This window comes from Aplidium turbinatum, chromosome 11, assembly GCF_918807975.1.
Source record: "Aplidium turbinatum chromosome 11, kaAplTurb1.1, whole genome shotgun sequence".
Taxonomy (NCBI): Eukaryota; Metazoa; Chordata; class Ascidiacea; order Aplousobranchia; family Polyclinidae; genus Aplidium; species Aplidium turbinatum.
The window spans coordinates 17,025,451-17,039,704 of NC_137482.1; the positions used below are offsets into that span (position 1 = coordinate 17,025,451).

The 14,254-nt window shown below is 37.2% G+C and overlaps 1 protein-coding gene across 1 annotated transcript; it reads left to right on the plus strand.

The window, feature by feature from the left end:
- Positions 1-3,386: 3,386 nt before the first annotated feature.
- On the plus strand, positions 3,387-13,443 carry LOC145779283 (serine/arginine-rich splicing factor 7-like). The gene is made up of 4 exons (XM_082590825.1): positions 3,387-3,629; positions 8,877-9,062; positions 10,966-11,109; positions 12,621-13,443. Exons 1-4 carry the CDS (start codon positions 3,430-3,432, stop codon positions 12,757-12,759), a joined length of 669 nt encoding a protein of 222 aa, XP_082446951.1. The 5' UTR covers positions 3,387-3,429; the 3' UTR covers positions 12,760-13,443.
- The last annotated feature ends 811 nt before the right edge of the window (positions 13,444-14,254 follow it).

Below are 14,254 nucleotides of genomic sequence, written 5' to 3' on the forward strand. Positions count from 1 at the left end.
AGCCGTTCCATGCCTTTTTTTCTAATCTTTACGTCGCTTTTACTGCGCATGCGCGCTGGTGCTGCGCACGTCACGCGCGAAAGCAGGCAGTTCAGTTCAGCTTGACAGCATAGGACAATTAGGACATTGTTATATTTTCCGCACTGGTGTTGCCAGATAAGGAATTCTAAAGTGTGGTAGCTAAAATTATTTTTGTTTTGATGAGTGTGAAAATTAGGTTGAATTGAAAACAGGCAGGCGTAGCAATTGTGGAATTTTGCTTAGCTGCAATAGCCTATAGGATATGGCTATACTGCGGCAATATGGCTATATTTTCCGCACTAGTGTTGCCAGATAAGGAATTCTCCTTTAATTTGAAAATGCTAGGCTAATGAGAAGACGATATAGGCGTTCAAAATTTTGTAAGTGTAGGCCTAATTAGTTGCCTATTCTGTTTCGAATCATCCATTTTGTATTCCTTTTTTTCATACGTAGGCTAATGAGAAGACGATATAGGCGTTCAAAATTTCTAAGTATAGGCCTAATTAGTTGCCTATTCTGTTTCGAATCATCCATTTTGTATTCCTTTTTCTCATTAGTAGGCTAATGAGAAGACGATATAGGCGTTCAAAATTTCTAAGTGTAGGCCTAATTGGTTGCCTATTCTGTTTCGAATCATCCATTTTGTATTCCTTTTTCTCATACGTAGGCTAATGAGAAGACGATATAGGCGTTAAAAATTTCTAAGTGTAGGCCTATTGTATTCCTTTTTCTTATCTTCAAAATGGGGGAAAAATTAGTTACAGTTGGGGAAACATTTCGCAATTTCGATGAAGTATCCCAAGCTATAAAACAATACGAAGAAAAAAAATTCTTCCAACGCTCATTGCATGTAAATTTGTAACAGTTGTAGAATGTAGATAGCCCATTTAGGCTAGTGAGCTTTTAAACCGACGGCATCTAAAGTGGCTCTCTGTGACCTTTATGCATTTGCACTTTGTGTATTATTTCGTTGTTTTTGTTTTGGATATGGACAACTTTGTCTGACGCAAATAAATAATAATAATTAACTTACAACAATTCTATGTAGACTATGCTGTTGCCTAGTCTTGATGGCTGCCATGTCATCTGATTGTTTTCATCGTTCTAAATACTTTCAATTCTTCTAACTTGTAACACTACCGTACCATCATGTAAACTTGTAACAGTAGATAGCCTATTTAGTGAGAGTTTCAACTGACGACATCCAAAGTGGCTCTCTGTGACCTTTGTGCATTTGCAGGTTGTGCATCATTTCGTTGTTTTGTTTTGGATATGGACCGCTTTGTCTGACGCAAATACATAATAGGCTAATAAATATTAGGTGTTGTTAAAAGAAGTAAAAGTTTCTTCGGCATTTTTCGGAAATAAAGCTAAGTCTCTATGTTTTCTTGTTGCTAATTCCTGGCTGAGATGTTTGGTATTGGCAAAACTTGCACTTTTAATGCAATTTTGTTTAAAATTAGGCACTTTTTTTTAGACTGATAGCATCATTCTCAATATCGTAACGTCACACGCGTGCCAAAGGGGGGTTGTAACCCCCAAACCCCCCCCCCATTTGGCTACGCCACTGGTCGTAACAAAGCAATCAAAATGTTTTATAAATTAAATAAAATGTTGGCAGTGGCTATTTGACCGGCTCCGGTCTTTGAATCTGAAACACTATTTGACCGGTCATGACGTCATTACATAAGTACTTTTTTCTTTTTCTTCTTCAAAGCAAAAGACGTGAAGCGCCGATATAAAGTTCTAAATTCAACACGTTTTCTGCAACTCAGTCCGTGGCGCATACGTTGCGTCTCGGGTTGTCATTCTAGAGGGGATGAGTTCGATAACATCCGGAAGCATTGACTTTTTTTTCATTTTTTTTTTTTTATCTAAACTTTACTTCTTATCGGAAAAACTAAACTTCTTAGACCACTTATCACGATCGGAAAATTACCCAGAGAAATTCTCAAATTCCAGCAAATTAAAAAAACTCTAACTTTATTACTCACATTTAAAAAGACATAAAAAAATGGGCTGTAGGCTACTCAAATTAAAAATTGACCACAAAAATGCGCTTCGGTTCAAAGTTTAGATAAATAAAAATGAAAAAAAAGTCAATGCTTCCGGATAGTATCGAACTCATCCCCTCTAGAATGGCAACCCGAGACGCAACGTATGCGCCACGGACTGAGTTGCAGACAACGTGTTGAATTTAGAACTTTATATCGGCGCTTCACGTCTTTTGCTTTGAAAGAGAAAAAGAAAAAAGTACTTATGTAATGACGTCATGACCGGTCAAATAGTGTTTCAGATTCAAAGACCGGAGCCGGTCAAATAGCCACTGCCTAAAATGTTACCACAATAGCTTAACGATTGAGTCGTAGCGTAGCCTAAAGATTTGAGTAGGCTACAAGACGTAGTCCGGGAACATCGTGAATCTGGGGTGGTAAAAGGATAGACCCTCGGCTCGGCCCCAGAGGCTCACACGACGACGACGTCATATTTTAAACTGATTGTCCTGCTTTATAATAATAATCGTGTTTTTATTTGCATCCATTGCGATAACATACAGTGCACTGCGATCACAGATGCGATACAACAGACGACAGGAAGCAGCAAAAGTGACATAGTCTTCAAGTCAGCTGGTCCCCTTATTTTGGCTTGCCATTAGGCCTAAGTGTCTTTACCGAGACACAGCCGCGTCCTTTCGAACGCCAAATATCCGAGAGACGTTCTCATCACTCGGATATCTGGTATCATGCACCCTATAACGTCCGAGTTTTGTCGCTACTACCTTTTTCTAGATCTCTGCTATGTTTGTCATATACTGTTTTTTCGTTGTGATTGTTAGAATTAAAAACAAACTAAACCGCCACAAAAACGCGTAGCCTAACGATTGAGTCACTTCGGGTGAGAATTTAGTTTAAAAAAAGGATTACGTTGTGATCGTTAGAATTAAAAACAAACTAAACCGCCACAAAAATGCGTAGCCTAACGATTGAGTCACTTCGGGTGAGAATTTAGTTTAAAAAAAGGATTACCTATTGGAGGTATCGAACTCATATCCTGGGAGTTCAAACCAGACGATAACCGCACGCGCCACTGAATCACTTTTCAAAAGCAGTTGAATTTAGTTATATATCAGCATTTTTTTCAGCAACAGCGCGCATGCGCAGTAAAAGCGACGTAAAGATTAAAAAAACAGGCATGGAACGGCTGTATTTACGGCGCCGTAAACGTAGCCACTTCCTATATTTTAGTTTTTAGATAATTTTGCTTTTCAAACTTATTAATCTCTTAGACTAGCCTATATTTAAAATTCAATTTGTCCAATATATATATGCACTTAATTTTCAATTTTTGTGTTAAAATAGGTCAGCTGCATTTATTAAGTTTAAACTGTAGGCTAGCTATTGAGTGAACATGTCACATCGAGGTCTTGGTTCCAAAATATATGTTGGTAACTTATCTTCATCAACAACAAGAGGAGATTTGGAGTATGAATTTGGTTACTATGGCCGTCTTTTAAATGTGTGGGTTGCAAAAAATCCTCCGGGGTTTTCATATGTTGAGTTTGAAGACTCTCGCGATGCTGATGATGCTATTAAAGGATTGGACGGAAGGTATAAAACACTATCTTGCTTGATTTGAGAGATGTACTGGTACGGTACTTTATTGCTAAATTTGGAGTGTTTGTATAAGAAGTGTTTGGAGTGTCTGTTTTGGCTAAATTTCATCAATATTACTAATACCGGTACGGTAACTAGTCCTGTTGAAGAAAATTTTAGTATTGAATTGAAGTTTCATATTAAAGCATGAGTAGCCATGGTATTGTCTTTGTCTAATGGTATTGTCATTGTCATGGTATTGTCTATTAGCCATGGTATTGTCTAAACTCTGACGCATTATCTTTAAACTGGACAGCTCTTCGTAGCCATTGTATTGTCTAAACTCTGGAGAAGGATGAAATCCTCGAGAGATGGGCTGAATATATCAGAGACTTGTTCGATGACGCTCGTGGAAACAAACCTGCGATATCGAAAGAGATAGATGGACCACCGATTCTAGAAAGTGAAATACGTCACGCTATAAAGAAAGCCAAATTGAAAAAAGCTCCAGGTCCTGATGCTGTGCATACAGAAACCCTTAAGGTTTTAGACGATTTTGGAATAAAAAAGTTGATTGAAATCGCAAATGAGATTTATGACAGCGGAAAAATTCCGGAGAATCTATTAAAATCGATCGTCATCACATTACCAAAGAAACCTGGGGCGATTGATTGCGAACTACACCGTACAATCAGTCTAATGAGTCATGTCACCAAAATTTTTTTGACCGTTTTACTCCATCGACTACGCAGATGCATCAATCCCGAAATCTCAGATGTGCAATGCGGATTTATGAAAGACAAAGGAACTAGAAACGCCACATTCCTAATCAGGACACTTGCTGAGAGGTCAATAGAACATAGGGAAGACCTGTACCTCTGCTTTATGGACTACAGCAAAGCTTTCGACCGTGTTAGACATGAGCCACTTATGGAGATGCTTGACAGCTTAGACACAGATGGTAAAGACCTTCGACTTCTCAGAAATCTCTACTGGGATCAATCAGCAGCAGTCCGGATAGATGGCGAGTTGAGCAAGTGGACACAAATTCGGAGGGGTGTTAGACAGGCAGGGTTCGATCTTAGCGGTAGTCCGCTAGCCAATGGCTAGTGAAAATTTGCGCGGACTAGTAGAAATTTTGCAGTACTAGTCCGATTGGCTAGTGAAAATATTCGCCGGTGAAAAGTTTTGGTTTACAAAATGGCGATCGGCGACGTCACTCTGAAATACTGCAAACGAAGAAGGCGGCAAAGTCGGTTGACTGAGCACGTGACTACTTTTTTCTCGCATTTTCGCTAGACACGACGCGTGGTAGTAGTCAGCACAGAGTTGCCAATTTGGCTTTTTTGAAGCCAGATTTTGAGAATCTGGCTGTTTTTCAACTCGCTTGGCTTAATTTTTTTAAATAAAAAAAGCCAGAAAAATTAGGCTTTTTCTGGCTTTTTTCATGTTTCATCGATTTTTTGTCAAATTAATACAAAGCCAACATAATTTTGGCATTTTTTGGCTTAATTTTATCTTTCGCAATTTTTTGTAGGAAAAAATTCGGTCTGCGTCAATTCGAGCAGTAATTTCTAAATTATATTTGGTTGTAGTGTCCAAACGAATTTCGTTTTGAAGGCAAAACTAGAAATTTTTCTAGTTGCTTGTCTTTTCATTAACTATGTTTCTGCGTTGTCGCTGAAGTCAAAGTTCGGTGGGACACTATTTGGTTGTGCACTTTTTATATGTGTATGTTTAATGAATACTAATTGGCTTTTTCAGCTGTTTTTTTGCTGTTTTTTTTTGTGACTAGGTCTGGCTTTTTTTGGTGAAGACAGGTTGGCAACCGTGGTTAGCACGGAGAAGTCTGCATCCCAGCAAGCAGCAGTTAGCAGAATTAACATTTTTTTGTTGTTGATATATCGTGATCAAATGCTGATTCAACGTTACTACAAAGTGTCTAACGCTTAGTGTTAGCTGGGTAGTTATCGCTATTGAGGCTTCTTTGGATTGCTACCTTGTCGTAGTTGAATCTGAAAGCCTTTAGTTAGTTTCAGTCTAAGCCAAAACACTTAACTTAATACGTCATCAGACAAGTGAAAAGTCAGTAAACTGGTCGGACTAGTGAAAAATCGTGCGGGCTAGTGAAAACGGAGAGCATTTAGTCCGGTGGGCTAGTGAAAAAAAAAGTTAAGATCGACCCCTGACAGGGGTGCGTAGTCTCACCTGATCTTTTCTCACTCTACGGCGAAATGATCTTGCGACATCTAAATGACAAAGAAGGTGTCTCTGTAGGAGGACAACACTTCAACAACATAAGATACGCAGACGACACAGTACTAATCGCCACATCAAACTTCAGTTTACAAAATTTACTCGACATAGTCATTAAGCAAAGTAAGAACCTTGGACTTAATTTGAATGCAACGAAAACCTTCTGTATGACTATCTCATCAAAAGAAATAACTCCAATATGCACAATCAAAATACAAAATACAACAGTCTCACAAGTAAATAGTTTCAACTATCTGGGTTCTATAGTCACTTCGAATGGCCGATGCTGGAGCGATGTAAAATCAAGAATTGCACAATCCAAACAAGCTTTCATCAAAATGGCCAAAATACTGAAATCTAATTCAATCTCTCTAAACACTAGAATAAGAATTTTACATGTGTACATTTGGTCAGTTCTGCTATATGGTGGTGAATCCTGGACTGTATGCCCGAAGATAGAAAAGAAGATCAACAGTGCTGAAATTTGGTTCATTCGTAGAATGTTGGGAATTAACTGGATGGATAAGATCCCTAACAAAGAAGTATGGAGACGCTCTGGGTGCACCCCTGGCGTCCTCATCACAACTATCAAAAAAAGGCAAATGACATTTATCGGGCATGTCTACCGCAAACGCGGAATTGAACACTCGGTAATGATGGGGCGACTTCCTGGTAAAAGGCACCAGGGGCGTCCACGTTTGGAAATCTTCAAAAATCTTTCAACATGGACAAACCAAAATTTTGAAAACCTAATAAGAACTATGGACAATCGATCGTTGTGGAGACTTACGGTAGCCGACGCCTTATTTAGGCATGGCCGCTGATGATGATGAGCCATGGTATATATTTCTGTTTTTCTGAAGGCTGATAAAAGTATGATAAAAATATGCCCACAAAACTGTAGCAGTACATTTTTGTGCAACGTAAAACTTGCACATGTCATCTGAAGTCATTCATGCAGACAAATCCGGGTAATTGTATAGTCAATTTTTCAAGCTTGTTTATGTGGTTAAACTTTTCTGAAAGAGCAAAATTGGTTTCAACTGTGCCCTTATCCTTGCATCACATTGGCTGTTTTGTGTCACATAGACAGATTGAGACAAAAACAACCAATAAATATTAAATGCAATAGCTAATTTTACCCTATGTGGTAGCTATAGCCCCTGAGGTAATGGTGCCCTAGTCAATTTAATATGAAGTTCTCTTTTTTCTTTTTGTTAAGTTATAAACAATGAAGAAAAGCTGACTTGAATATCTTTGTATTTATTGCTTCCAGTATCAACATGTGTAGCATATTTTCAATGATTACGTGCGAGATTCCATAAGATTTCGATTCGACACAACTTCGAAGCGTCAAATTTAAAGTGGCTCATTTGATGATAGTGCTTTTTGGCGTCATTTTTTTGTTTGTACATTATGTTGTCATAAATGTCATAATGACCGCTCACCAGAGGTGGGCAGTAGCATGCTACTTTTTTGATAATGGTATTGCGCTACCGTACATTTTTGTTTAAGAAACGACGCTACTTTCTTTTCAATGTAGCACAGAGGCGCTGCATTTCTTTCAGTCACACTCACGCGAACCGCTATTTTTGATTTAAAGTAAAAACATGACTTGTTTTTGGAGATTATTTTTTATTTAAATAATGCATGCAAAAATAAAGGCAGAAATTATTCAACTTTTGAGAGAAACATCAAACCACATTGGTACCGACAACAGTGACACCAACACTAGTCATGATTCTGAGGATAAATTTTTGGTGGGTTGGTTCCATTTCAGGAAACGTCCAGGCCTTAGAACTCGTGTTTTTTTTCCGGCAGCCATCGTAGCCTACCAAGAGTTCCTTCTCGGCAGCCAAATTTGCGTGCTTGGAGGCCAAAATACAAATAACGATAGCACAAGTAAATAGAATTAAACTTGCAGCAATGCTAAAATGATCACTTAGCGTTGTTGAGGTCTGGGCGACGTCCTGCAATAGAATCGTTGTACCACGCAATAACTGCTTTATCGGGATTGTAATCCGGTATTGCGCAATCATCTAATGGCACTAAATTGCTTTAATTGCTCGCTGCTCAGTAAATTGTTTCAACTGCATACCGTCTTTCATAAAACCTGACCATTTGTACCAATTGTGAAGTCACTAACCCACAGCGGGAACATTTCTCAACACACGTGTTTTCCCCTCGGATGTCAACTAACCTAGTTCTCCTTTTTAACAATGATTCAATGTTCGACAACATTGCATCGACATAAAAACGACAATATTGCCAGCCAATGTAAATTAGCACTTCGGATTAAGACTTGTTAAAATTAACGTCGGGAATTACAAACAAAACTTACAGCGCTGGTGATCACAGCTGGATATATTTGCCGCAAAATGTTTGGACAAGTGACTGCTGACTGTGCAGCGGTTTTACAGCGTAGCCTAATGGCTTGATATCAAATCGTGCCCAAATGCCTTTTATTTAACGCAGCGTTGTTGCGGAATTGCTTTGTTCTGTCGAATACCTAGCGAGAGACATAGCGTAAAACAAGAAGTTTTGATGCAGTTGGTTGGATAACTCAGCGTTTAACAAAAATGGAAATAATTGTAACAAACACTTCATAAGTGTCATGAAAACAGGGTGGGCGAAACATATTTTGCCCACCCTCGTTTCACGGCAGGGTGGGCGCCGCCCACCCGGCCCACCCTATTTCGACGCCTATGTATGATATATATTGTTTATTTTTAGCATTTTTGTTTTGTTTTTTTATAAGTGCCAAGTTCATGTGTTTATTGTGCTTGTGCGCTGTTATGTTTTAGTTGAGTGATGTACGATGACCATAGATGGGCTATGGTTATTAAATATGATAACTGTAGCCTCTGCCTAACACTAATCACTCACAGGAAGAGGAAGGCATCACTCCCTATAAGAGAAGAAAAGTCCCATGCCAGTGCAAGATGATCGTGTCTCTACAATTTTATGTTAAACTTTAAGCATACCCCTCTTTTCACATTTTTCTAGGGAGCTTCATGGAAGAAAGATTCGTGTTGAGCGATCACGTGGTCCTTCACGTAGAGATGAAGGGGGGAGATTTGGTGGTTCAGCAGCTCGTCGTGCTTTTAACCCTAGCGATCGTTGCTATAATTGTGGTGAAACAGGGCATTATGCTTACGATTGTGACTTATATAGTCGAAGAAGTCGTGGAAGGTATATTTGCTGTTTTGCACATGTGTTCTTTTCATTTTTCCATTATATAAATTAAATTGTTGCGTTTGATAAACAAATTGAAAATTGAAGCATGTATGGCATGCCAGTATTGATGTGCAAATGCTTAACATATATAAATTACCTCTTACACATTGTTATATGTATGACCATCTTACAGCTTTGATCAAAAGTATTTTTTATCTTATAAAAGTTATAGTCATTTAACATAGCCAATCTTTCTGTGTTTCGACTTTTTATAATTATACCTTAAGTTTACTATGGTACTTGGTCTTGAAAAGTTGAAGTTATATGTTTTACATTAACTTAGAAAAACTTGTGTGCTCCTTTTACCTTGCTTCTTTATATTTACTGATGCTTAAAAGGATGTTCATTTCGGAATATAAAAGTGATGCTAAGTTTTAAAACTAAGCATATTTGTTTACTTACAAAGTCAAAATAGAATATGTGCCAAAGGCTTGAACTGCTGTAATGTACAGCTACTTTAATTATAAGACATGATATGTTGCTGTGGATGACATACAAGTGAAATTGAAGTTTATTAATTTCTCAACATACCGGTATATAGATTTTTAGTGCCAGTAATAGTATAGTAATCAACTTAAACATAAGCATATTTCAGTGTTAATTTGAGTGCCCATGATATTAATTTGCAGTAAAAGTACGTTTAAGTGTTACTAGTTGTATCTTAGAGAAAGCTGATTCGATATTTATGTCTTAAATTGCTTTCAGTAGTAGCCTACGGGTGGATTTTGAAATAAAGAAATTTGATACGAAAATATGTTTCATCGTATATATATTCTGAAATGAACATCCTTAGTCATAATCATGGATAGTTTTTATGGGTAAGTTGGTGCTGAAGTACACTATACGGTTATTCTGCATCTGTGTTATCGCTTACCAACTAACTGACAGAATTGCGCCTGTCTCATGCAGGGCATAGAGTTTGAGATATCATGAGATCTTCGAATTTGAGAGGAATGTGGAGACTCAGAGATAGATTCTCTTCGATGACCTGAGAACTACAGACCAACGTTTCGTAGTTATTTTTGTCATTAATAAAGTGTGTCGTAATGGGGCATTGGGGCTACTTGTCATGATTTTAATTGCCATTTTCTGAACATTTATCTTGTATTTTTTTTTCAATCATTCCCATGACTTCACTAATACATTTTTATCAACGATTGGAATCCATGAATTTTAACTTGGCGAAATCGTTCCTTTTGTTGGTATCGCTTAAAATGGAACTGCCCATAGGTGCCAACACGCCTGGTGTGCTACAATACAACCCATGAAGTTAAACCTAAACATGTTCGCATTTTTTAAATCATGATTGGTGAGAAAGTAATCAGACAATGGCAAATTTAATTTTAAATAAATTATTCAACAAAAATAGGGGTTACTGCACAACGAGAATTATTACTTTTTAACTTAATTATATCGATTTTTTTCGCAACATAGTCTTCTGGCAAATGTAAAAAAACGGTGAACCAGACGTTCATATATAAAACTGATGTTGCGTTTGAATTATATTTTTTAGTTTTTTTGTTTTTTTTCAACCAGGTGCCTATGGGTTCAGTGTGTTTGTTTGGAATAATCAACTTTGCCATAGTTTGTAAATCTAAATGTAAACAATTTGTCTTATGCATAAGATTATCAGAAGTCGAAACTTTTTAAAATTTGCGTTTGGGTATTTCGGCTGCAGCAAAAAGGTAGACTTTGTCACGAGACCCTAATATCCTGTGCCTATTCATATAGGTGGTTTTGAAGTGCACACTGCACATCATGTGATCCAATTTTATGTGCAAACAATTGGCTATCAAGCTTTTTCCACAAAACCATCAAAATTTAAACGTTGAGCTTTTAACGGATTTTGTGATTTCAGGGACCGCAAAAGCAGAAGATCTCGGTCTCGCTCAAGATCTCGTACTCCCAGGAGGAGAAGGAGGAGCTATCGTTCGCGGAGTAATTCGCGATCAAGATCAAGAAGCCGATCGCGTAGCCGCAGTGCATCCAAAAGAAGATCCAGGTGAAAAAGTTTCCATTGATTTTATTAACGGACTGAAATAACAGAATTCATGCAAAAAAAATCAGGAATTTAGAACGCAGTTAATTTCATCGTAAAGGTATGACACCCATGTATTTTTTATATTTTTTTTATATAGTATTATCATTAAACTTCACAAAATTGCTTATCTGGTTAATATTATATTTGTTTAAAAAAGAAATCCTAACTACCCCATTTTCTCTTAAAAAATGGCCGCTAGGTGACCAAAGGGAGAATATTTCAAACGTGCTAGTCTCGCAACTACACCTTCAATTTCATTCAATTCTTATACAATTCTTAGCAAGACTAAAACTAAGGTTCTGGTGTAGGAAATAAAAAATGCTCACTAGGGAAATTTCCAATAATGTTATTGTAGAAATCAAAGAAAATGTTTCGACCAGTAACATAGTAAACAGAAATTTTGAAAAAGCATACAGTTTTATCCAAAACCGCAATTTTGTGCTCTGAAATATCGTATAATCCAACTAAATTGAAATTTTTAAACAAAAAGCTGTAGAAACGACTGGGAAACTGGTGTTTGAAGTCCATCTCTTACGCAATTTCACCAAATTGAGAAAACAGCTTTCAAAAAGTAACACCAGAATCAGATGCCCGTCTCTCTTTTTTAGTGAATTGCTTTTTTTGTTTTTGTTGTTACCCGTATTTAATAAAATATTACTTTATTCAGCTTGATTTTTACTGAGCTATGGGCATCAACAAGTAAAATACAAAGCAACGTTAAACTTTTATTGAAGTTATGATTATTCTACAAAGTTTTTGACATGCACCTAAACCCGTTGCTATGCAAACTTAGGTGAAGTACCACTTTTCGAAGTCATGTATCTCCCTTGTTTCGAATTTCGGCTTCAAACCACTGGCAACATGTTCTTAATAAATTGAACTACCATGAAATCGCCAAAGCCAAGTTTTCATTTTTTTAAATTAAAAAAAGGCATGGATGTTCTACCTAAGCTTTCAGTAACGTACAGTGGTGAATGGTGATACTTCAAGAAGTTTGAATGCTTAATTGGTGTAGTTTTATTTTTCAAAATTTAAAGGTGTTGACTATTTGAATTCTTTTATGGTTGTTCCTTGTATTCCAGGGTGATATAATCCTCGTTAGCCGATGAAATTTTAGAGAGTCAAATTTTAGCTTTGAACATTCTGTCACACTTCGAACATTTAAGGTCATATGGGAGAAGAGGTTGTGAGCCTAGTTGGTGCTCCTTTCACTTCATTTTTTTTTTCATGTAGCTTTAAAATGTTCTTTAAACTGGCAGCACCTTCTCAAGTAGTGGCTTTCCAGACAGGTGTATTCTCTGCGGTTTCCTCGCTCTTAGTGTTCGATCTTACATTTTAAGGTTGCTTGTTGTTAGTGAATCTTTATAGCGCTTTGCTGTACAGAACACAGTCCGACGAATCTACAATTACCTGCACAGTCATCACGATCACAACGTTTATGAAATTTACTGATGAACACCTTGTCTTTGTAGATCGTACTCTCGTTCGCGTTCACGCTCGCGCGGAAGAAGATCACGCAGCTACAGCAGATCACCGCAAAGGAGCAGATCTTCTGATAGAGGCAATCGCCGAAACGGCGATCGGTCAAGATCTCGATCCTTGTCACATTAACTTTCGCCGACAATCCCGGGCCAGCTGATTGATTTGTTTAATAACCCGATTGTTGCAGTACTTGCTTGATACTCAAGTGCTATTCCTAAGATTGGGGCGCGACTGAATGAATCCAAACAAGTTTTTTGTAATGTAAACTGTACTTAATGAAGGCTTTCATATGTCTATAATAAACAGTGACTTGTTTCGTAATCAACTCAGTTTAGCGCATGTGTTTGAGGGTGTAGCCTACTGTCAGAGATGGGCAAGATCACCAGTATTGGTGATCTTGATTAGGTGATCTTGAAGATCAAGATCACCAAACTATGTGATCTTGAAGATCAAGATCGTGATCTTGAAGATCAAGATCACTTTCAAGATCACTTTTTTTTGTACTTGAAAAAAAAATGAAGTTTTTGATCAATGATGTTGCAAAAAATAGTTACTATGAGCAATCTGGGTAAAGGTATATAGTTGGTATTGCTAACTTTTACTTTTAACTACTCGATCGCTAGCCTAAGAATTGTGATAAGTTAGTGACTGTTGCTATTAGGCCTATCAACTGTTGACGTAGTTTGCGTAGAATTGCAACGTCACACCCAAGGCCGAGGTTAATTACAGTAATTCTGAAAAAGTCGCAAAATTTGCCATTAGTTTTATACTTTTTATTTATAATAAATAAATAAAAATAAACTTTGAACTGCATCATTTTTTACCAAATTTTTGTCTGGTTTATGTGAGAGTTTTTATTCGTGTTACTATGTAGTTTTAACTTTCACTGTAATATGTCAATGTTTATTGCACCATTTACCCATCTGGCAACCTTAATACTGTTGTCTGCTATCAAAAAAGTTCAGAGGTTTGCGCTCAGACAAACCGTTCCATACTCAGACCCTAAACAAGTCTTGTTGATTTGCTGCAATAAACCACTTTACAAGACCAAAGTCGGCTAGAGTCCAGATTTTTTAAGACCGCCATTCTAGACTTTTGAAACATCTCAAATTGGGTCAAAGAAAGCAAATATTTCTTTAATATTCTTATACGTCAATATAAAGTACACGGAAGTTGACTTCTTTATTATGACCAACACAGAAAACTTTTTCAATTTTGAAATGGCAACACTGACCAGATTAGATGGAGACTTTAAATCGTCGTTTGTTGGACATATATCATATTAACAGTGGCTTTATGTTAGTAGTTGCCAGTAGCGTAGCCAGGAGTTTTGAAAGGGGGGGGTTTTGACCACATAGCAGCGGGGGGCCTCCCCCAGAAAATTTTGAAAAATTACTTTGAATTTGGTGCATTCTGAGAGCATTTTCAACAAAAATATAGGTATAAATATTCCTGTAAAATGGTGTGTCCGGTAGCATAGCAAAAGGATAAGATCATGTTTTCTTCGGCATTTTTCGGAAATAAAGCTAAGTCTCTATGTTTTCTTGTTGCTAATTCCTGGCTGAGATGTTTGAATGTTTGGTATTGGCAAAACTCGCTCTTTTAATGCAGTTTTGTATAAAAT